Source organism: Montipora capricornis, chromosome 2 (assembly GCF_036669925.1).
Source record: "Montipora capricornis isolate CH-2021 chromosome 2, ASM3666992v2, whole genome shotgun sequence".
Taxonomy (NCBI): Eukaryota; Metazoa; Cnidaria; class Anthozoa; order Scleractinia; family Acroporidae; genus Montipora; species Montipora capricornis.
The window spans coordinates 32,798,786-32,822,785 of record NC_090884.1 but is presented as its reverse complement, the minus strand read 5'-3'; the positions used below and the strand labels follow the sequence as shown (position 1 = coordinate 32,822,785).

Below are 24,000 nucleotides of genomic sequence, written 5' to 3'. Positions count from 1 at the left end.
TGGTCTTAGCCTCCTTAATTTCAAGCTTGAAGCATTGATCACAAACCCCTTATTAAATACAACATGCTTATCATTTGCTCTCAAATAAAAGAATTCGAAGGAAAGGATGATTTTGTCACGATACGAGATAATTAGTCGGACGCTGGTTGAAATTTGCAACTAAATGAATGCACTGAGCCATTAGAGAGTCCAAAACTCCCCAATTAAGTCTTTACAACGCAAAAAGAATCTTTGATACCCGCGTCTATATTACTTCCTTCCACTTTGCAAGCGCATATCATCAGCGCAGCAGTAAAATGAGCACTCAAGATGGTTCCGTCCTAATGACACTGAATTCACCTTACTTCGCAGATAAAACATGTACTCGGCTACAAATACAGTTTTTTTATAAGAGGCTTTTTTCCTGAAAATGTCCATGCTGATCAGTATTAACCAACATTTTAAGAACATACTAAGAACGTTGTTATAATAAAAAAAAAAACAGTGCAGTGTTGTTAAAAGTGATACGCACGGCCCGGAGAAAAGTGTGTAAATTTCAACAAAAACGCAGGTCTGGAGGTAACCATACTAATCCGTGGATTTACATCTGCGGTTCACATTGTTCCAATGCGAAAGCACAAAAAAAGACTCAATATATACACGACGAAAAAGAAAAAGGAAGAAGAAAAAAAGAACAGATGTGTCTGTAGAACATCAAAGATTGACCGCGGAGTTATCATTCTATTCCTTAATCCATTGCAACATTTCGCGGCACATTAAGCGCCCATGGCATACAAATAGTTCCGAAAAACGAAATTCAGCCAAATTGCTGATTAAGCGCCCATCGCGCGTGCCGAATCCCCCAATTCATTCTTTAATTTATGCCATAACAAAGATGACACGATCTATTATCGAAGAGTACTCGCGCACAGCATCATGCAAGTTAGCCGGGTTTCAAGTTTATACCAACACCTCATTTTACTTTATTTGGTGGCAAGTTAAAAGCAAAAAAAAAAAAGCAAAACAATTATTCGAACATGCACACTGTTGGACAGAGAATTAACTTCCAGGTTAACAGCATACATTTAAGTTATGGGACTTGATGGGCTCCTGACACTGGTACAGAAACAGTTTCCCTTGCAAATTTTGTCCTTCTGTCGGATCAGTTACCAACCCAGTAAAGAACAATATTAGTCAAAGATATCAAAAAATTATCTGAAGAGCAGAAGTGGTAATATTCTGTACCCTGCACTACTTAATCCATTTTGTTGTCATTTACCACGAAAAAGAGGCAGCAAATGGCGGTTATTATACAGCGCAAAACGATTCAGTTACTAATTTCTGAAACAGGTTACATCACTTGGGCGACTTGCAAAAGGTCTAATTTTACAACACAATTACAAAACACGAAGGGAATGGACAAGAAAAGAGGGGTCTGGGCTTGCCTATAAAGTAATCTTTTCAATCTGATTGATCTTTGATGATAAGAAAGGACCGGTTTTTATTGCTTTGTTGTCAAGAGAGGAAAGAAATTAAGTAATTAATATGTGAACGCATGAATCAATGTACATGTAAGAGTACCTTCCTCAGTAATTTTCTCTAGTCTTATGAGCTATATTTTATTCGAAATCGAACGATACGTAACAGGAAAGTTACAGTTCATATTGCATCCAAGTTGACAATCAAACATAGTTTGATCAGTGCCACTCTGGTTTGAATAAAATGAATGTAGCTTAGCTTCCCAAGCTACATTCAAATTTATTCAAACCAGTATGGAACAATATGTTTTGCTTCATCTTGAGCAGAGCCCTTGATGCGATATGCTGTCACAACTGAACCACAATGTCAAAATTCGCCGGCTCAATTTTTTCAAACTGGAGTGCCGCATTTGTCAGGGTATTGAGATAATACGGCTAAGCCTCATCCACTTTAGCGAATCAGGATTGTCAACCCAATTTAATTAACACTAAAAAAAAATACAAAAAAACAAAATGGCCCTACGATGACAGTATAAAAAAAATTCCACTTTCAATCTCCCGAAAGAAAACTGAACAAGTAACAAAACAGAACACACTTACAAGTAGGAATTCAAAATTAATCAGTCCTTATGTGATAGCACATCTGCATGGTTCCACGTTTCTGGTGTAAAAATGACGAAAAAGGGTACGTTTCGTTAAATATGTGGTGGCGAATTTTCAATTCATCATGTCCACGGGATATGCGAAGGGTTTTTTTTTTTTTTATGAAAACCGGTGTAAGATATTAAAATAAAAAAATAAATCAATAACTTAACGTTCCATTTTAAAAACATATGTTTTTTTCAATAAATAAATCTAGTTCGTCTTAAGAAACAAAAAGAGAGAGGAATTCAGTTTACAAAACGTCTTCCATTTGTTCGGGTTTAAAAGGTTCTTTCCCAGTTCCTTTGTTTTATTTGTCGTTTTAAACAGAAAACATAACAGACCGGAATTCTTGGGGGCGGTCACGTAAATTATTTTTCGTTTCCTCCTTTTCCTGCCCTCTCATTTCCGTTATACACGATCGGTCATCCTTGTTCTAATAGTATTTTTAAGCCACCTTTCTATGGTCTAGCATCTATGAGAATAAACTGAACAACCTCCTTCACTAGAGTCGAAAGATCATTACTTTTGTTTAAAATCTGAGAAATGATAAAAAGGACCTATAAAAAGGTCGTTCTAGTTAACGCAAAAGCTTTAAGAGAAGGGGCAAATTGAATGGGATCTAGACTGTTCTACCCGGCAGTTACTCAACAGCCGCTTCGGGCGGAAATGTGCAAGACTTTGCATAGTAATGATAATCACTCATAATTATGCATTCACGTGTATTCTTTTTTTCCTTCTCAGAGCAGCTGAATCTACTTGACATTTACGACAATTATCTTCCGTCATATCAGTTTTGGTATCCTCGACAACCGAAGTGAAATGCAAGGTAGGACAACCTTACCACACGCTGTGATGAATGAAGAACATTTTCATTTTCGTTGTGCTGTTTGCTGATTCGTTGAATAAAGGAGGAACCTGCCACAAGTAGCGTGTAGCACGTCAGGAGGCAATTAGGGTCAAAGTTGGCGTTTTATTTTGTACATTGCAAATGCAATGTTTGCGGTTTGCGCAACATGTCAGAATTACTCAGCACAACACTGTTCGTCATTGCACGCAAAGATGGGTTTACTCTCAATGCTCCATTGCAAGGGAACATCGCAATTACCATCATCAGCGGTTAAAACAGGCCAGGGGCAATAATCTGGTAATAATGACTCGCCTTGAACAAAACATACAATCATAAGCTTTAAATAATTTCCTGCCCGAGCTCTAAAGACAGCAAACGTAAGATTAGACAGGAAATGATTCAGGCCATATCTCAACCCTACTGTAAAACGCCTTTGTTCGCAACTTTCATACACAGCGAAATGGACCTTTTTTTAATTTAATTTTTTTTTGCGCTGTCATCTCATGATTTCGCCTGTTTATCATGAAAAGTCTCAAAAAAACAAACAACAGGTCATGTCCTCTTGCACGATGCAATTTATTCTCCCAAACTGAACTTGCTTAATTTAAATCCACATGATTTTTTAATAAGGCGCCTGCCATGAATAAAACTATGACCAAGCTGTCATCACCTTTATTTGATGACCTATTATCAGAACAGTTGTCGACAACCATTTTCTTTTTACTTCAAAGATGCTGGAGGCATTTTACCCCATAACAGTGCATTCGCTCAACCTTGTCAGAGAAACCAAGATAAAATTCAAAAGTCTGACAATTCAGATAGGAAAGCGAAGCAATGAGCCTTGACTGTTTGATGGAACAGGATTACAACCTTGGGCTCTTTCAACTGCAAATTCCCATTACATTCTCATGCAAAGTAACAATTTTCGTGCATCAGACCTTCAAAACAGATAATTAGTTCATTTTTTTGACAGAAAGAGCCACAAATTGGCCTAATGCGTTTGCTCTCCATTACGTCAACAGAATGACAATAGGAAAAACCGACAGCTCTAAAGTTTGAAGTCAGGTGCCAGCTTTTGTTGAGGAGTGGCCCTCGTTACTTAAATTTCAAAGCAAAAAGGTTTGTCTCCGGTTTTAGAAATGGGCTATGATTTCGGCACGGAATGTGAGAGATACTTGTATCCCCGATCTTGTTGCGTGATGTACAAACCACGGGGTGGCCTAGTTAAAAGCTGCATTATAATAGTGATGTAATTGGCCCATTCAGGAAATGGATCTTCGGAAAACACTCACATATCATTATTCATTAGCACATCTCACGCCCCTATTCGCACAGCTGCTCAAGTACCACTTGAGTCAAGCGCGTCACTCTTTGAGACAGTTAAACGCAGCCCGAACTAATTTGCAATGGGCACACAGAGGTACTGAAACTAAAACATCCATGACGGTAATTGTTTATAAACAAAGGAATGCCTTGAGACTATGGTGAAATTTTACCTTTGGTAGATACATGTTGTTCAATGAATTTGTATACCATCACTGATTTCGTTCGCGTGCAGCTAATGCATAAACAATGTCTGGCCCCAACTTATTAGAAGACTGTATCATAAAGAGGCCACTTTGAGACCGGAAGTGTGTGAACATGCAAAAGGGAAAAAAAAATATAACAGCTCTTTCACTTGAGCTACATAAAGTCAACCTCAACCATAAGGACTTAAAGGAAGTTTAAATTCTCTTTTGTTAGTAACAGCGATAGCGAGGTACTTCACGCGAGATTTACAGTACTATTACTTCCACCAAAACAACATTCTTTGAGGTTTTCATCAATGGATGATCCGTGGAGTGTAACAAGGGCTAATTCTTACACATACATGCATAATTTGTAAACATCGCTTATATCATAAAAACGAGAGTATTTAGTAAACTAGACAGAACGTTCAACCTGTAGTTAAAGTCGCAATGAAAAAAAAAAAAACAAACTGAAAATGCGATTGATTGTCACTTTGCAGGCTTGACTCAAACAGAGACCACGCATTAAAAAATGTAACTTTCAACGCCTTTGCCCTTGGTGGAAAAGATTTGTCCAGAAGTTTGCAATATTTTTAAAGAGAATTTCTGCTTGTAATATTCTTAATCCGATTTACAATAAACATTCCACTTTTGTTGTATTATTGAAGATAACAAAGGACAATTAAACGATGAGGACAACAGAATCCTGCTATCACCTTCTTGGAAAGCGCTAGGACCCTGCCAGACTCAAACCAACACTGCAAGTCCACTCTGTGATCAACTGATCAACTATTTCCTTTATAAAAGAAACTTGGCCTTAACATCCATTCGGTTTCCCACGCCCTGAATCGTAAATTTCGAAATCTTTTCTATCGACAAAAAGTTGGAAACTGAAGCAAGAAAACTTCTTGAGTTGATAGCGTGGGAAACTGGACCATCAACGTTTAGGTGTCTCGAGTCGTGACATTCAAACTTATAAGAAAGTTTGCAGCAAGTTGAAGGCGCCTTGCTGGGGGCTTCTCCAGGGTGTCATGAATATTCTAAAAGTTGTCTAATAAATAGAGCTCAATGGGATAGCCTGATAGACAATTAGTTGATGCTTGATATGAAGAGATAAATGAAAACAGCAATAATGGCTGGAAAAAAAAAACTTAAACAAAGTAGATCCTTCCCTTAGTTCGATTTAGTGCTATGAATGCACTAGTTTCAACGGAACTTTTAGAATTCGCAGTGAAGCGTTAATGATAAGGGTAACAATACAAATTGCGTTAACTGTAACTATGCAAATTAAAGCAAGCCAGTTAGCTTTGTTTTCCAATAGTACTGCAAGCAATCATCCATTGGGTGTCTCTTTGTTATGAGTCTATACACGTCCAAACTATGCATGTTAAAGCTACTGGATTGTAATTACAATAACTTAACCGCAATTGCATACTGGACGGTGAAATTTAGAAATTCAGGGAAATGTGGCCACAAATACACAAGCTTGCGAAATGAAGAAAAGGCGTTTTCAGCGTGGATACTGAAAGAGCATATTACGTAATCGTAAATTGACATTTGCCTCACAAGCGTCGCAACAGTAATATCATAGCAATGGCCTCTCATCACAAAACTCCTTCAATGTAACCATCGACAATAACTTGATTTAAAACTTTCGTCTTTCTTTAAATCTACTCACCCATCAATTGACGTAACGAGTTCAAGGAATCGTTTAATATCGAAATTAGAAGATTTGTAGGGCCGACAAATATAGCACAGTTTACGTCGATCTTACGCGAACTAGCTCAATCTCTTATCTTATTTTTGTGTTTGCTTTTCTTGGATCGGAGTCTCTTAGACTCGATCTAATCATTGTTAAGGGTCTCTTGCCTCACTTTCTTTACGTTGCCGGCTTTTCATGTGACCGCTAAATAAAAAACCCGAGACAAAAATCTCGAAAAGTGAAGTCCGCACATGCGCCGCATCTATATATAGCACTGAACAAAAATGTTATCGCGCTGTAACAATATAGTTTATTCATTGCTGTAGAGATTCCTCTAGAAGAAAATATTGTAACCTTTCAGCCGTCATTTAACCAAGGAGAGGAGATTAAAAACCCCAAAACGATTAGCAGCTTATCTCTTAATTCGAGACCACAAATGGGTAATACTTGCACTCTTCGGTGGTATTCATCTTCGATTGCTGATTTTTTTCCCCAAGAAAGGGCTGAAAAATACTTCACAAGCTGAAGGATAGATACAAAACCTCATTTCACAGATAGCACTACTGTTTCAGGAAAACTGCGTCGACCGCAAGCCACCACTTTCAAAAGCGAGCAAGGCAAGCAACAAATGCTTAATTAAATAAAACCAGTGGGATAAGCCTCAAAGACAATCCCAGAAATTACATATCCAAATGATATAACGATGCATGACATTCAAGAAACGTATACCAAAGATATCCGCAACGGCGTGAATAGCATGATAGAACCCAGCACCTGGAATATTCAGGTTAATAAACTATAATTTTAGATGATATGTGGACATGCACCGCAATCAGTTTACTGAGATTTCTCCACCTTAACACTGTATTCGCAAATTTACAAGAAAAAAAATTGCCATTCATGATATATAGAACAGTCTGCACAAATAACAACGAACTAGGACATACAGGCTGACAAGAAAACTGAATATCGAAATTTGTAGCCACCCGTCATACTACATTTTCCAAACAGGAAGATACTGCAATTCTTCGAGACTAATAACTTCAAACTTTTTATTGCGCGAGCATGAAGGCAAAGACTCAGATATTAAAGCCAGCTTCAGAGGAGGAGTTTGTATAATATAAGATAAAACGGAAATAGTTTTAAATATGAGAAAAAGACAACCACAAACCGCTCGTATTTTATAGCCCAACCGAAAAGTAAAGAAATATTTTAAGAAATACATACTTTATAAAGCATGCCACCTTTTTTACAACAAACATTAAAACATTAAAAAAGAAATATTATGTAAATCTACTTCGACAAAAACAGATTTAAGTAATGATGTACTTGTGAACTGAAAATCTCTTATTGACTGAACCTTTAACAATTTTTGTCCAAGTTGTCAAAGTCCCTTATCTCGAAAATTATGATCGATTTATGACCTTCATTATTTCTCGAATTAACCGCAAACCATAATAATATAGCATTATTGAAAACTATAGTTCATAACCAAGGTGAAAAGGGCCAAGGTTTTCCTTTTACAAGAACACTTAAGATGCCAAAACTTAAAAAACTTAGAGATTGAAACGCAGACTCATAAGTAGGTTAGACTCTTCCGCTCACCAAAACAACGAAGCCACTTTTTTATATTTCACGAATAAACTTCCCATACTTGGACATCCTCGTAAATATTACTATTATTTAATATATTTTTTTTAGTTGAAGAAATTCAGTTTTTCCTTCAAAACAAAACAAAATCCCTCGTGGTATGAATTCATGCATCTCGCCTTATTATTCGGTGTTGTGAATGCTGCTTCTCGAAACAAAATGCATTGCGTGTGTATTGCATTTTGGTTGAGGACACAGACATCTTGCCCTTTAGAGGGCACGTTGATTAGACGCTGTGAGAATTTTATTGCGTAGACGTGTCGCCGCAACTTATCTCTTCGCGTTTAACGACCCATTACGAGTGGTAGTGTCTCGCCCTTACTTCGCGTACATCACGAATGTTTTGTAAAAAGGGCGTGGAAATCGCGGCTTTTCGGCATGTTTGACACGATTTGCGGACCTGATTTTCTACTAGAAAAGTCCTCTATTCAAGTCTTTTTCCCACATGTCGATAATCATCTTCCGCAGACTACTTGAATCGTTGCAACAGGAGGCTGGTGCACAAGAAAAAGGCAAATTTTATTCTCCAATACCATCTTTCTCACACACACACACAACTCGCCGAAAAAAAAAATTCCTTTTAAGATTGCGCTTCTTCATTTGTTTGTTGTTACCCATAAGTGAATTCCTTTTTTTCCAATGCAAAAGCTTGAGCGCTGCCAATATGGGTGTGGGTTTCGATAAAGGCGAAAGTCAAAATAAGATTAAAACAATTCATGTCAGTCACGTAACAAAACTAAAGCTCTAAGGAAGCAATTAAGCTTCGCCCCGGCAAACAGGACCCGCCAAGGCAGTCGTGTCACCCTTATATTGCTTTGCCAGTTCCCCATTATTATCGTAATCTAAGTGATAATCACCCTCTTGAAGCAATTTACCCCTTACTCGCCACTTCCTAAACAAGGTAACCGCAAATTACTTACACGGATAGTTTTGCAGCGCTTCTAGAAGAAAAAGTGAGATTTTTTCCACGGGAATCAAGTTGATATTGGAACCAGTTTCCATGTCTAAGTGGAGTGGACTATTTCGGTGTCTCTTTGTGTGCACACCTCCTTTTGCCATCGCAACAGGTCGAGTTTGACATGCGTCAAAATAACTCTGTTTGACGGAAGGCCAATTTAGCAGTCACGAAACACGTTGGTGCGGTTGGCATAATGGTCAAAACAACAGTATAGCAACTCACGAAACGTCTTAGAAATTGTCCTCTTTTTCATAGAACACTCGACCTCCAGTGATTTTAGGAGTATATCGCATTTCTTTGTTGAATTTACCCTTCCTTTCCAGATTTATGTTTAAAAAAAATTTTATTGTCTTAAGGAAAAAAAGAAAATGCAAATTTGCATGAAAACTTTGACTGAAAATAACCATTAGTTTATCAATAATTCTTGAAAAAAATTAAAGCATTGTTAAACTCCCACATGCTCTCACGAGATGTTTACAATGGGAATGTGAAACCAAAATTTTAAGAGTATGAACTGCTAATCTTAACTTGCAACTCTGTTTAATTTGTACTAATGAGACCACCTTGCATGAATCGAAATAAAGTGCTTTCAAGAAGTTTCTCTAGCGTCCTTTTGCGTCTTGACTCAGTCAGCAGTTCCTCGTCACTGAGACGTAAAGAGACTGCGATAAAAGTGAATAAGCTAAAGACAGGCACGTCTTTTTTAAACAAACTATGATCTCGATTGGAGCCTTTTTGAAATTCGGTACTTTGCTAAACAATAAGGTGATGTGGGGGAGGATACGATATAATCTCGCATAAGAACAACAAAGCTAGTTCGTCCAATCTCTTTATTAAACAATGGTCGACAGTTATCTAAATACATATAAGCTCTATAATTTGTCCCTCCTTTTCCGTTCGAAATATTTCCTTATTAGAGCTTGAGATGTACTACTCTAGCGGCCACGTTTTACAAAATTGAGACAACATAATTACACCAACTATAAATTTATTTACAATGAAATCTTATTCTTTCTAAAATTAATGCTGCTGCTAAAAAAGATTATTTCTTGTTTTCAACCAGGCGAGAGTTAAACGAAAAAGAAATACATTCTGAACACTCCTTACTTAATTTGATAAAAATATATTTCTTACAATATATTGTTACAGGCTTATTCATTTCCTTATTTTCAACTCCTTTTAAATACCTGATGTTCGATGAAAGATCGTTCTAAAACTTGACGACTGTCTTTGCACCGGCGTGAAACTGAGTTCTTTCCTTTGAGTGCTATTAATGGTGTATTTTACAAAAGATAGTGAACAAAAAAACGCTCACTCTATTCGTCACTGCTTTAACGACTGCTCGCTAAAATGCAATTGTGCTTCTTCGTGAAAACGAAATTGAATTCACAAAACTCTCATTGAAATCTTAATAAGAATAGCACAAACGCCCTCGGGACAAAGATGTGTTCATTACAATTAAAAGTTTCTTAGGCTTATAACGAGGTCTTTTGTGCTCAGCAAAGATAGGTGGTATGTTAGATATAAAGCTAAGTTTTACATCCTTCAAACCTTAGTTTTCACGGCTTTTCAGTGCCAAACCCATGTCCCATGGTTGTGCTATTCTCAAATAGGAAAAATGACCACTCACAACTTCTCGCGTGAGAGGCTTTTTTTTCTTAAAATAATGAATGAAATGGAATTAAAAATAAAGCAAAGCGAGCGTTCCCTAGCGAGGATTCCAGTTTGAATATATTAAATACTGTACTTAACTGAAGGATTTTTAAGACTTGTTACCAATTTGAAATCTTACGACGCGTTGGTTTGAGGCGTTGTTAGACCTCGCAAATATTACTGAATAAGCCTTCTTTATTTTTATATACTAAAATGGTTCTTACATATATAGCATTGAGTAAAATCTAATATTTAATAGCATAAAATTTTTGAAATCTTTTCGTAATATAAAAATTTACTGATTGTCCTTCAAAGACGAGAAACCAATTATTGTTTTGTTTACTTACTAATGGTTCATTTCTCAGTGTTCCATCGCACAAAGATGGTTTTAGACCATATCGATCTCTGCGGGCGTCCTTTTTTCTCTTTCTTGACCTTTACTAATGTCTTTTCGTTCAACTAAAGAGGAGAAAAGTTCGTTGCGCCGTCCCACAGAGCAGGACAGTTAAAAGTATCCATTTACACTGTTTTTAAGCCAGTCATATCCCGCTAGGACATTATCCGATTCCAGCGATGGCCTTGATCTCCCTCATGATTCTGCCGATGGAGTTCTTCCCCATTGGTACTTTGTTGAACCAGATATCTCCCTTAGGCTTGTGTTTAGGGGTCAGATAAAACGACGAGATACCAGGTGGACGGTGCCGGAGATACTGCTCAAATGCACGCACTGGATCACGCTCGCTTCCATCGGTGGCTGCTACCCGAGCCTTGCACTTCTTCTTACTTCTTGGGTTATCCTTCTCGTCGTCCGCTCTGGGTCGCTTGTTGCCGGCTTTCATGTGATCGATTATGATCTTTCCATCAGGCCCCCGCGAGATGCGAAAGTCATCGATGCTCAAATCATGGTGAGCCATTCTTCCTCGGATGCCGTGTGAGACGGTATTAATCCACCATTGTAGCCTTAGTAAAGGCCTAGGAGCATGAACACCAATCGCACCAGAAGCCCACATCCTTTCCAATTGCTCTTCAGTGATGCTTTCTACTACATTCGGGTGATTGCCTTTCCCTTTGCGCTTGAGCTCATTTCTCTTTGAAACCAGGCCAAAGTTCACAACATCAAATTCACGATCAGCCAAGTCGAAGTTCTCAACCGCAGGAGGACACTTTCTCTCTAGAAAGTAGCGCCTCAGTCCATTTCTGTAAGTTGTGAGCGTGACAGGTTCATATTCGTTGCCTTCTTTGCCCGGACGCGTGTCGCGAATCTCGAGAAAGAAATCTTTGAGCATTTCTATGGCCATTTGACGAGTGACTGTGTTCATGTCAATCGACTTGCCATATTTGTCTTTGTACCATTTCTTTAGTCTTCTCACTGACGTCTTCGTACCTTCAACGGTGTTTTTACATCGGTTGGCGTCTTCAACATCCTCAACATCGTGTGAATCGACGCGGTTCGAAACTTGCGTTTTTTGTCTCTCGATGATTGGAGATCTGTGGCTGGTTGGAACTGGGGGAAAAATTCTGCTGTCGTCTGACTTAGAAAAGCTGTGGTTTTCTGGAATGGATTCCGGTGGATCAAACGGTGGGAAGCCAGGAAAAGGCCGGTAAAACTGGGGCGCTTTGGGTTCGTCGCTTGATGTTTGGTGAATGTATGTGTACATAGACTGCGCGGCGGCAGGATCGGAGAATGGGGGATTCAAATTGGGCCCGTAAATTGACCGTAAATTAAAGTTCGGTTTACTCGGTTGCAGAGCGCTTGATATGCTTGAAATAGCAGACGAAGGATTAAGGTGGAATCGAGGCTCCGGCTCGTTCTTTATACTGAAATCTATGGGTGTCGGGAACGGCATGTCTCTTGGATAGGTGTCAGCTTCGGACGTTACGCTGTCAGAGAAGAAATTGGGTGGTTGTAATGGAGGCACGGTGGCGTGTAGCCCACTGTGTTGTTGCTGTGTGCAACCAAGCGTCGTTGTTATTCCTGAAGAAAGATAATGTTCATTCATCGCCGCCACAGAAATCGGCATTTCGCTCTCTTCCATCTCAGTAATACCTTCGATTCCATTGCTTATATTCAAATGACGGGGACCATCTTCGCTTGGGCTCTTTCCAAACTCTCCTGTCCGACCAAATATGTTCGAAATCGGGTTCGGGAAGCGAGCGCCGAGAAAGCGGGAATTTAAATTTTCTGTGTTGTGGCGTAGATGAGAAGGAGAAGTAAAATCTTGTCCGATGTCGAACGGCGTCGGTAGTCCAAAAGAACTCATGCCTCCCTCCATACTATTCATCGCAACGGCTAAAGCGAGGTGTTTTAGTCTCGCATACTCAGAGCAACTGAATGACAGATTTTGGTTCCGCAACGCTTATTTATACCCCTACGTAAGGATGTCGACAGTCTTTTAGGAGCCTATTGTCCTTCTGAATTTATGTATTTCCTGTGCGTTACGTACATTTGCAAGCTCAATTAATAGTTAATGACCATCCTCTTGGGAGAAGTCACTTTTAATCTGTAATGTGCTGACTCCTTTGGCTAAACCTAATTATATTGTGAACTCATTCAAGCGGACTATAAAAAGCCAAACATTATTCTATGCCGAAAATGGGAGGAGCGTTGTTTTGCCGTTGACAGTTTGGCCCTTGAGAGACAACCCTTAAAACTTGTCTTGCCCATTTGTGGAACGCAAGAATGAAAACGCGCATTGTGTGGCTCCAAAGTCAAGAGGTTTGCATTCTTGTCACAATTTGAGCACCGCGTTGGCCGCGCCTTGTCCAGGGCCAATCAAGTGAAAGCCATAAAATGTGCAGTTTCCATCGTGACCGAGTTTAGCAAACATTGACAACAGGTGTCACGAAATTAAAAGAAAGATAACGTTTGCGTGGCTTCCGAAATTTATCACTCGTCAACACGCTTTCATTGTAACAAATGGAAATGAGATTTGTTTGCGTGCTTCTTAGTGGTCAAATTTCGTAATGGAAAATCGCGCCTCATCAAATAAAAAGTGCTGCAGAAGATGCAAGCCTTATTTACATAACACTCTTATTAGTGTTTGCCCGATGATTAATGACGACAGGTTGACAACCAAGGTGTCGAAAAGGCTCTCCCGAGACGACATTATCGACGAAACCAAACAATACTCTTAGTTTTACTTTTATAACTGCACGAAAATGAGAAAAAATAATTTCTAATTTTCCTCTTTCCTGTAAACGTGACTCATTAGCAATGCGTTGTGCTTCGGGCTACAAATAATCACTCGTACGGAGCAGTTGAACTCTGTGAGATCACAGTCGAAAGGAAAGAAAAGTTGTTTTCACTTCGATCTGCTGATTGTGTTCCTTGGCTTGTCTCGGAAAGAACAAAAAGAGATTTTAAATAATTCAATCAGCAGTTTTTCATAAAAGCATCCACAGGATTTTGTATATATAACAAATTAGCCATTGTCAGGAAAAAAAGTCGAAGGCGGAGAATGCCTATAAATCCTTTTCACAAAGGGATGCATAGCATAAGATACACAAGATGCAAGTTCGTTTAACATTATTACAGTCACCACACAAGAAAAGTGGGGTTAAACTAAGAAATGCTTTAACCAGCCGGATAACAAAAAGGAAACCTCAAATCGCCCATAAGGGTGGTTTTACAAAGGATTCTGGCGTGCGAGAGCTGTCAACAAATCCACTTACACGGATGACTTGTGAATCGACTTAACCTAAATGGACAACCCGACTTAAGGTAGTTATAACTAAGAGCTTTGTAATTCGCTGTTGAATTATTTTGGGTAACCAGGGCGAATCGTGGTTCCGATACAGGGATATATTAGCTTTACGCTGGTGGACTGAGCTATATAGAGCTCAAGAAGTGACTAAAATAACCAAGAATTCATTGCTTGGTTAGTTTGAGGTTAATGATGACATCATATATTAAGAGACGTTCCCATTTGCTCAGTCATTCAAATGAGGTCGAAATCATTGACCCTCGTAAGTGTTAGGGGTTCCGAGTCCACCGATCACGCACTACAAGCCAACTCATTACCGCATACATTCTTGTACTGAAAATTCCATGACGCTAAGAAATCCAAAAAGCTTATGAAACCTAAGTTCCGACAGCTCTTTTGTCGGAGTCTACGTTTAGCATCGATAACAATGAAGTCTTGACGCAAACGAATTGTCTAGAGAACGACAAGTGAAGAGAAGATTTTAGTTTAACAGATCATTCCGAGATTTTTTTAGAAGTTACGTTCTAACAGGCTCAAACAACTCTGAACCTGTTTCACAGAAACAAAACTGAAACAGCCCGTAAGTTCAGCAGAATTATATTTTTAGCCCAAAAAGTATAGGGGCTGTTCTTGAAGAGAATTATAATAATTGAGACAAAACTGAGACAAAAGGTTACCAAAAATTTATAATTCAGGAAACGTTTGAAATTACCCGAGTGTTATCTTAAAGATATGCAGATAAACAATGCAGTGGTTTAAATCGCAACGAGCAAGCTTCTATTAATTCGCTGAACAAGACAAGAAACTTTACCTTACCGACAGGACCCCGCTTTAGGCTACACGTCGCAATTGAAAAAGAAAGAAAAATCGTCATCGCTCTTCTCTGAATAGATTCAGCTTACGCTAACCATAAAATTTTCAGCCTCGGAAGAACTTGTCAAATTTCCTTAACATTTGACTCAAGTTGTAAAATTGAATAGAGGAGCCTCTTGGTTGCTTATGGGCAATTTTTGTACGTTATATTTACTTATTACCAAATATAAATCGAGCATGTGTCTAAACCTCTGTTGTGTACAGGCAAGCCTAACATTTTGGCTAGCCTAACATTTGAGGTAAAATGAAAATGACAGTTTTCCGGTTAAAAACTATCGGATTCGTCACCCAAGACAAAAAAGATTGGTTGGGTATCGTAAGCGAGTTTGCACCCTCATCGGATCTTAAGCCAACACAAGCAAACTAACAAGCGATGCAATTTTACAGGATCTATAAGTTGTTGAAAAATCTAAATGGCTCAATATCGAAGAGTATTGTTGTAATTACATATTAAAGTACCCCGCACGCGGGTAAATGAAGCTTAAAATAATTTGCCTCATAGCAAAATAATTCTTCGCGAAGAGTGTCGAAAACTGACCGAAGCAATTTACTGCTAGGTAAGTGCTACTTGATACTTGTGCGTGTTACACAAGTCAACCTAACTCTGCTTGTCGCTTTAAGTTAAGAACGTCGTTCAGTGTTAGTTGAGAGCGAACACAGCTGCAGGAGTGCATCCTTACTCTTAGTTTTAACGGGTCATGTCGAAATTCTTTTTCGTAGAGAACATAAGCAGTCTTAGCTGCGAAGGGCAACTGATCAGTCATTGTTTCAAACCATTGATGAAGCTCTTTCCAACCAACCAGATTTCCATGGAGTATTGGCACCAAAATCAAGTTGTGCTCAGTTGAACCTTCGCGTATAAGAAACGCGAAAATGTCATGAAATTAGTTGCGTGGAATGTGTTCTTTTTGTGCTAATTGTTTCGACACGCCTAACTTCTTGATCTTAATAAGCGTAGGATTTGCACGAATGCTCTCGAGAGAAATGCGAGTCTTAAAGAAAATCGTTTCGCTTCCCGAAAGAGTACTAAAGTTGAACAGCAAGACAGATTTTCAAAATCCCAACAGAAATCACAAGATCTTTTCTGCAAGCTCTACTGACTCAGTTATGATCACACTTTTAAGACCCCATATACGAACAAATAGAGAAGATGATAGCTAACCGATTAACTCATATTAAAGGGCTTAACGATTGAAAGGGCTAACGATGGCTTTCAAAACAAGATGGGTGTTTTAATGATGACTTTCGACTTTGTAGAAAATGCTTGACGACGCTTTTGAGGCTCTTTCAAGATAGGTGCTTCCTTACGTCTTTAAATTCACAGTTTCGTGATTAATTTAGCAAGAAAAAATACACAAAGCAAAAAAAAAACATGTGGAGAACAGAATCAGACGGATTAAATTATCGTTAATGGAACTGAGGTCATCGGTGATCATTTGAAAATGAGTCATTTTATTGACCAAAACAGTGAATGTAAAAGAAGAAAAAAGGAAAAAAAAGAATTTTACATAAAAGCAATTATTCTAAATTTGCAATAAGGGTTTAGAAGAGATTAAAACTCTTGTAACTCAGTTCTCAAGAAACCTTTCGTGATGTTCTGGTTTTCCAGCAATATATTTCAGCACAAATTCACTCATGGTCGCATATCCATGGCTTTTGTTTCAACAAACTCGAAAGAACGAGCCATACGGAAGAGACTGTCACACCATGTATGCGTTTACTCACTGGATTTCTCTACATTATAATAGGATAAGGCCCACTCAGTAGGTTTAAAAATGTACCGGTTTAAGTTCATATAAAGAACTATTTACATTAAAAAATATGTATGATTTTAGTTCACCAACAGAGTTTTATTCCGTCTTCATCCAGTGACTGCATCTAGTGGACAACCTCTTAACCCCGATGCCAATTATGACAACGAAATTCTGTTTCTACACAAACTGCGGCCTTGCTGCATGAGTTTGTGGAAGGCGAATCAGAAACTTGCCGAAAGGTTGATGTCGACGAATACTCTGACACAACTATTCCACAACTTTTGGCGTTTGTCTGTCTCATGTTTCGGTTAGAGTATCGGAGTATCTCGATCAAACCCGTTTTCCAAATTCGCCAAAAAAAATCAAATTTTAACTTTGTTCAGAAAAATGTTTTCTCTGCTCAATGATATTTGAGATTGTTTTATCATTCAGTCTAGTAGTTTGTTACTGGCTACACATACTATATGTAAGATCTGAATTATCTGATGCTCGGAAAGCAGCTTCAAAAAAGTTCTTTATGTGGCTAACAACAGCGGAAAGACCTTCATAACATCAGTAAGTTTTGTTTGTTTAAAACTGAATTGTGTGGCTTTCAAAACTCATACAGCGCTTCCTGAAACATAGCATATTACAGGCTGTGCGCAGCGTTGGTTTATTTGAGAACGTAATATAACCACTTCTAAATCTCCATGATCAAGTAAAACGGATTTAGACAGACGCATTCTGCGATTTGAAGAAAGCCTGTTAAATAGCTTTACTGCTACTCCACTTTATGTTGATAAACGATTCCATGTCAATAATGTTCTTACTAAAGAAGAACTAAATAAGTTGGCATTCAGTTTGGATTAACTGAATATCGTTCGCTTTGGTGGGGATGTTTGTCAATGTTTCCTGACAAGAGGATATTATCTGCAAAGTTGATTTATATAAGAACTTGACATAACCACAAAAAGGAAATCTAAATTAACGATTTTAAAGAAAAATATTTCACGAACTAAAGGACTTCGTCCAAAGAAAAACTGTAATTTGTTATCATTCCATGTTGATAGACATTAAGTTCTTATCAGGAACGAAGTAAATAACAACTAGGCAATTGGATTAACTGAATATCATCCGCTTGTCGGTTTGCAAGCGGATAATATTGTTTTGAGCCTTTAAAACTGGATGAATCGAAAGTTTCAAAATCCCTAAGGCGTGAAAGAATCTCTTTCGGTCACTGAAAGGTTCATAGATTGGAGCATTGGCTCATGCCATATTGACTGAGTGATCTCCCTTTTGTAAGAAGGACCTTAGCTAGGGAAAGCGTTTGAAAAGTATAGACGAACCAAATCCATATTTGTTTCTTTTAAATACTTATCTTTTGGCTCAATCTAGCCTATCACACTAGGGAATAATATCAATTTCTGTACGGATATGTAAGCGTTCTACGTTGGTTATCTGTTGCAGTAAAGCTTAGGTGAGATCGCGGTTTGAATCTTGCACTCTTATATTAAACATCATTTAATACGATAAAAAGACGAACGCCCTAGATTTATGCGCTCATATCCGCCTTGGCTGTCTATTTCGTTCAGTTCTTGCGCACACCCCGTTAGTCGTCTGGAGACTTAACTCTCTCTCCAACGCAGAACATCGTTTTAATGTAACCTTTTAATGAATTGTCAAGCTAGATCGCCTTGCCGGGTAGTGGAACTTCAAGACAGACGACGGGCTTTCTTTTTAAAAACTATAAAAAAGTCTTACATCTTACTAGAAACTATAAAAAAGTCTTACATCTAACTAAGTAAATGATTCGTTCCACATGTTAGCTGTTTCTTTCTTTCATTTTACCTTACCGCAAGCAATCATATCTTTTCTGTTTGTAACAGCTAACAAATCATTTAACTTCCATTAGACCTTTTAGTCTTTGAACTGAATAAATGCTAGCAAATTACCGATAAGTTAAGACAAGATAAATTCCATTTATCAAACTTAAACGTTTCCTTTTAGGGCAGCACAAAAGAAATTTGTGTCCTCTGTTGCTCGACTTGTGAAGACCATCTGTTACTTTCACAGAATTCATCACCACTTTTTACTCGAGCAGGAAAATGTGAGAAAAGCGGAGTATCCTTTGTACAGATCGGACCTTGTACTACGAGCTAACAAAATTTATTTTCGTTCCGTAAAGAATGAACGTATTTCATTATTCTAACTCAGTCTTGTAGTTCACTTAATATAGTAAGTGTGTTTCTTAGTTCGGTATAAAAACATCAATATGACTAGGTCTGTCCTGAACGTTTCCTTCATTTTTCAAGTTTCTCATTTGAAATGCACTCTGCAAAACTAAGACTGAGAAAACCATATTTAAGTTATAATTTTCGGCCTTCTCTTGTTTTCACTCGAATTTGACCTAATGGTGCAGCCGATTTTTCAACGGTCTTTTTTGTCAGTAAATCTGTAATGTTCATAATACTATATCCAGCGCTAATATATGTAGCGATTATGTTTCATCACTCAATTAAGAAACTCTAATATTTTCGCAGAAAAATAACGAAGTTAAGTATTTGAGTTCACGTCGCATTTTAAAGGATGAGGTGGAATGAACACTGCATGACCCAGTTTGAAACAAAAAAAATTGAAAAACAGGAAGGCTGGCTAGCTTGAGACGTGAACTGAATTCTTATTTCAAGAACAATGTGAAATAAAACAAAAGTACTCCTGCATGTTTCCATTCAAGTTCACTCCTCTCAAACACGCTCAGTAGGGACCCCGCATCTTCTTTGTTTAGATGACGATCAGTTTGTCACGTCTTGGTTGCTTGCATCTCGTCTACAGAATCTCACCACTTACTCGAAATCAATCAATTCTAACTCAAGTAAAGAGGAAACCACAATTTAACATAGTTCTACATGTCAAAATAACTTTTCCTTTTTGAATGAGTGCCAAACACAACATCCAAGAATAGAGGACACTGAATATTTTCACGTTTTGTATTCTGGTAAATCAAACCGTCTTAAAACGCAATTATTCAATAGAATTGATTCATGATTGCAAAGGAAGATACTCTGAAACCCGGGTTTTATTTAGCTATCCTTTGTAAATGAACAAAATTTCATTTCGAAATCATTTATTGAATTAATGACGACTATTATTTTATCTTAAAGGAACACGTTCAGTAGGTAAAGGGAAAACAAGACAAAGAAATGGGCGGACCATGAGAACAACAAGAAAGACTTTGATTATGCGGATACTCCATCTTTGCAAATTTGAACACAGTACAAATTATGTTTTGCTTCTTTGAACTTGACAGATGTTACTAAACTTGCAGTTTTGTCTTCACTTTTATGAATTGTCTAGGCAAGTTTACCACAGACTTGTGCAAAATAAAGGTTCTTGTTCATCCAATGCACGCCAATGTCAACAAAATCTATGGCACTATGCCTAAATACGTCGACGTTATGTGTAGCCTTTTTTCAAAAAGTATGTGCCGAGGAAAGATTATCTCATTAAAGACCAAATCAGGGAATAGCTTTACATTTACCTAAGAAAATTTCGCGAGAAAAAAATCTTGAAGTGGGCTGACTGGCACACTGAAACAAGTTCTACCTTTAAAATGTTGTTAACTTCAAATTTAAGACTATCAAAACTCGCAGTGTTCTCAGTCTCGATGAATGATAATTATTATACCTCATAAATTACCACCAAGAGAACACCTTCAAACGAGTTTTATTTTGAAAACAACGTTGGGAAAGCCTTCAATAAGGCAGGAGCAAACCGACTAGTGCATGGGACTCTTATCCTGCTTCGCTCGAGAACAAAATGACTTACTCTCACGCATGGCTTACATTTTTTACTAAAAATGAAACTGAACTTTAACTTGGCATGGGAACATTCACGTGGAACCAGAGGAAATAACTCAAAAAGTAATTAAAAGCCAAAGTTCCATTCTGATGATTCACCACCCGAAGTCCAACCACAAAATTGTCCATTGTGAAATCGGTCTAAAGAACAATTGGGTATTTAAGACGGTTAAAGTAAGAAAGGTATACAACTGCATGTGGCAGTGAGAACTTTGCTACACTGTATACGCGTCCCTAATCTTTTAACCTAAAAAAAGAATCCCATGTAGGGAATGAAATCCAAACAATTGGTTTTATATCCTCTACCATTTGTATCCGCGCAACATCTAAATAGAAAAAGCACATTGTCTCGAGCATATTGCTGATTTCTATTTTTCTTGCATTTTTTTAGTCGTAATGAGCGTTATTTTTTTTAAAGGTGCAATAATAAAATCAGTTCGAGTCAAAAGATTTAATATTGGTTAACTTCCCCGAATGCGTGAGAACTCAGAATTTCTTCCTTTTACGACCCTCCGACACACAAGTGCTATTGAGAGAGCTATTGTTTTGCAAAACTGCAAATTCCAATCTTACTGATGGTTAATTTCCTACTTTAAGAAATTGAGTTAAAATTATAGCTCTCTATTTAGCAAGTAAAGAGAATTAGATTTTAAGAAGGACAAAAAAAAAGGAATGATTTCACAATTTGTTATTCCTGATTATCACGAAATTTACTGATTTGATCATTTTTAGTCCTTGCTTTTTTGTTCTTTCTTAACCCAATTCTGCATTTTTTTATCTCGGTGGGCCGTAAATTTGAATTCTTTACCTCGTGCAAAGTCGCACAGAACAAGCACTACGCGAATAACCTGCATGTATTACTCCATTAAGGTACAATATCTACAAACGATCACTTCTCGTTTTCCTCTTGACTAAGTTCCATTATCACGAAACAATTCTTTTATTTAAAGAGAGCAAGGTTACACCCAAAAACGTTTATTATCGAGTTTCTGCAGCAAATTGGTTTGAAGACAAAGCGGGCGCCGCTTCGAAATGACATTTAGAATGGTTATTTATTATTATTTTTTTGCGAATTGAAGTACAATTGTTGTTCTTTTCTTGATGCTTAGTTCCTTGGTAACAATATGTTAAATTTGTTGATAGAAACAACTCTCAAGGTCAGGAAAACCACAGCACTAAAATCACTACCACAATATCAACCTGCTCAAGGAACGGTTCATGACTATTCCCATCAGAAACTGTCCCTCCTTTTTAAGAGTAAGAAGTCATGGCACGAGGATTGGCAAAGCTGCTCATGACATGCGCAGTTTCAGACAGGAGTATTCACCAACTGTATTGTTGTCACTTTTTTTCTTTCTTTCTTTTTTTTTTTTTTTGCCACCCCTATTCCTTAAAGGGGACAAAGAACAAGACAATGGATCCTCATAACTCTCATTACTTTAAAATTTTCATCGTTAATTTGACATGACCAGGCGGTCATTACCGAAGAGACATGGAGACGGTAGCTCTCCTTATCTGAATTACACACACTCTCCTCTGTAGTACAGTAGTTAACTATATTGTGACTTTCACACCACGAAATGACAATATAGTTGAAATTAATTACGAATTATTAAATAATGACTTAACTATAGATTTCAACGGAAACTGTTTTTGAGGATAAGTGTATGATTATATTGAATTGCACAAAGAAACGAAAAAGGGGATCTATTGCTATTGAAAAAAAAGTATCAAGAGATTTATCACTTTTTTGGTTCCAAACATATGAATTTTCGTAGCATCGATTTAACTTCATCGCCAACTCGATGACGTTAAATGAATATTTAATAAAAAGATCTGCTGAGCCGCATTATTTCCGATTTTATGTGAAGTACGACTAGAAGGCTTTAAAAAATGAACAGAAGGTCGCGATTCTTTCAAAAAGGCGGTCCGCATGTGTAGCTTGACGCTACAATGCCGACAATATCTATGAATATATTTTTTGGTTTATTACTGCAGTATATAAAGAAAGTTGCGACAAGGCGAGTATTTCTTGATCTCTGCATGTGTAAGGCTTAAAGCTCTTCTTTAATGACTAATCTTGTACTTCATATCTCAGTTGCGTAGGATATATGTGACATTAAAAGCGAATAAAGAAAATATAGTGAGTGGGTTTGCTCTACAGGATAGCACCAACAACGAACATAAACGAGGTCTTCCCAGGGGTTTGGGGGTACAAGACCACCTGACTAATTTGATTTGAAATGGAAAACAGAGGAACAAAGACAAAATATCTTAGGGAATAAGGAAATATAACCATTTAGTAAATTTTCAGCTCCGACTATTGCATTTCTAGCTTTTTGATTGGCTAAAAAACTCCGACTATGAGCCAATAGTCGAAGTTTTACGTCATATGGAAAATAGTGCGCCAAGATGCTCTTTCCGGACGCTTTGTAAAATTGTGGAAATAAAAATCGGCGGCAAAACCCGGTTTGAGAATTTACTAAAACAATTATTCCATTCGCCCTTGTTGGATATGAAGTGATTATAACCAACTCGCGCTACGCGCTCGTTGTTTATTTTATCACTTCATATCCAACTCGGGCTCATGGAATAATTGTTATTTAGGGATCAAAAAGGTGAGAACAAGTTTGGAAGTAATTTCAGGAACACGGGAACACAAGCAATTTTTTTTTTAGGGAAAAGGGAACAAGGACCTCCCCCCCCCCCCCCCCTCCCCCTTCCCTGGGAGGGCCTCATAAACGAAACAGTGCAACAAAGGAATAACTCCTTTTTATAATAAACCTAAACTAAGTGTGATTAATATCGTCTTGTGGCTTATGATAATCCAGGATTTGTCGGATCCACGCGGAATATCTTATGAGGATTACATTGTTGGTATTACTGAACGGCAAAATCGAATTAAAATGTCATTAATCGACTACAATTTCCTCAAGAAACAGAGATAAAGAATTAATCATTGAACAAAAAGGTTCAGGTTCAATATTAGTCCTGTTCCGGGACTCCCTCTTACCCCGCCCTGAAAATGGGCCTGGAACCCAGGGACTAGTTCAATATAGGTCCTGCAAAAAATATTGGGTCACTAATTTGAATTCCTACATGATCTTTTTAGGTAAAAGGTAGCACAACTGATGGCAAAAACGAAAGAAAACGGATGGTACAGCCGAAAAAGGCGGAAATGACAATCACGGAAAATATAAAAAGGAGATACAACCATAAACATTTTCTTGTACCTTTGGCAACTAGAATATATAATACATTGAAGATAGTCTAGGCCTTTGGACGAGTAACCCAAACGTCTGCAAATCTTTTAAGGGCATACAATGGCGTTCTGTACTTTTACAACTTTACAACAAAACATCTTTAAAGAGATAAACAAAGAGAATAAAGTTATTAATCCAATTGCATCCCGA

The 24,000-nt window shown here is 37.7% G+C and overlaps 1 protein-coding gene and 2 long non-coding RNA genes across 3 annotated transcripts in view; 2 read left to right on the top strand and 1 right to left on the bottom strand.

The window, feature by feature from the left end:
• Window positions 1-2,789: 2,789 nt before the first annotated feature.
• On the top strand, window positions 2,790-6,414 carry LOC138018982 (uncharacterized). Its single transcript, XR_011126091.1, has 3 exons — window positions 2,790-3,246; window positions 3,972-4,068; window positions 4,958-6,414. It is a non-coding gene; the product is annotated as an uncharacterized lncRNA (long non-coding RNA).
• A 3,166-nt stretch (window positions 6,415-9,580) lies between these two features.
• LOC138018743 (uncharacterized) lies at window positions 9,581-12,953 on the bottom strand. Its single transcript, XM_068865434.1, has one exon. The coding sequence runs from the start codon at window positions 12,700-12,702 to the stop codon at window positions 10,978-10,980; it is 1,725 nt and encodes a 574-aa protein (XP_068721535.1). The 5' UTR covers window positions 12,703-12,953; the 3' UTR covers window positions 9,581-10,977.
• A 2,450-nt stretch (window positions 12,954-15,403) lies between these two features.
• LOC138018965 (uncharacterized) overlaps window positions 15,404-24,000 on the top strand; it is a 10,404-nt gene continuing 1,807 nt past the window's right edge. The window contains exons 1-3 of the long non-coding RNA XR_011126086.1: window positions 15,404-15,554; window positions 21,731-21,919; window positions 23,700-24,000. The exon at window positions 23,700-24,000 is cut by the window's right edge and continues 1,807 nt beyond it. This is a non-coding gene — a long non-coding RNA (uncharacterized lncRNA). The remainder of the gene's footprint in view (window positions 15,555-21,730; window positions 21,920-23,699) is intronic.

What these genes read in the sequence shown, in the direction of transcription:
- LOC138018743 (XM_068865434.1), bottom strand. Translation starts at nt 12,702, where the DNA reads ATGAATAGTATGGAGGGAGGCATGAGTTCTTTTGGACTACCGACGCCG.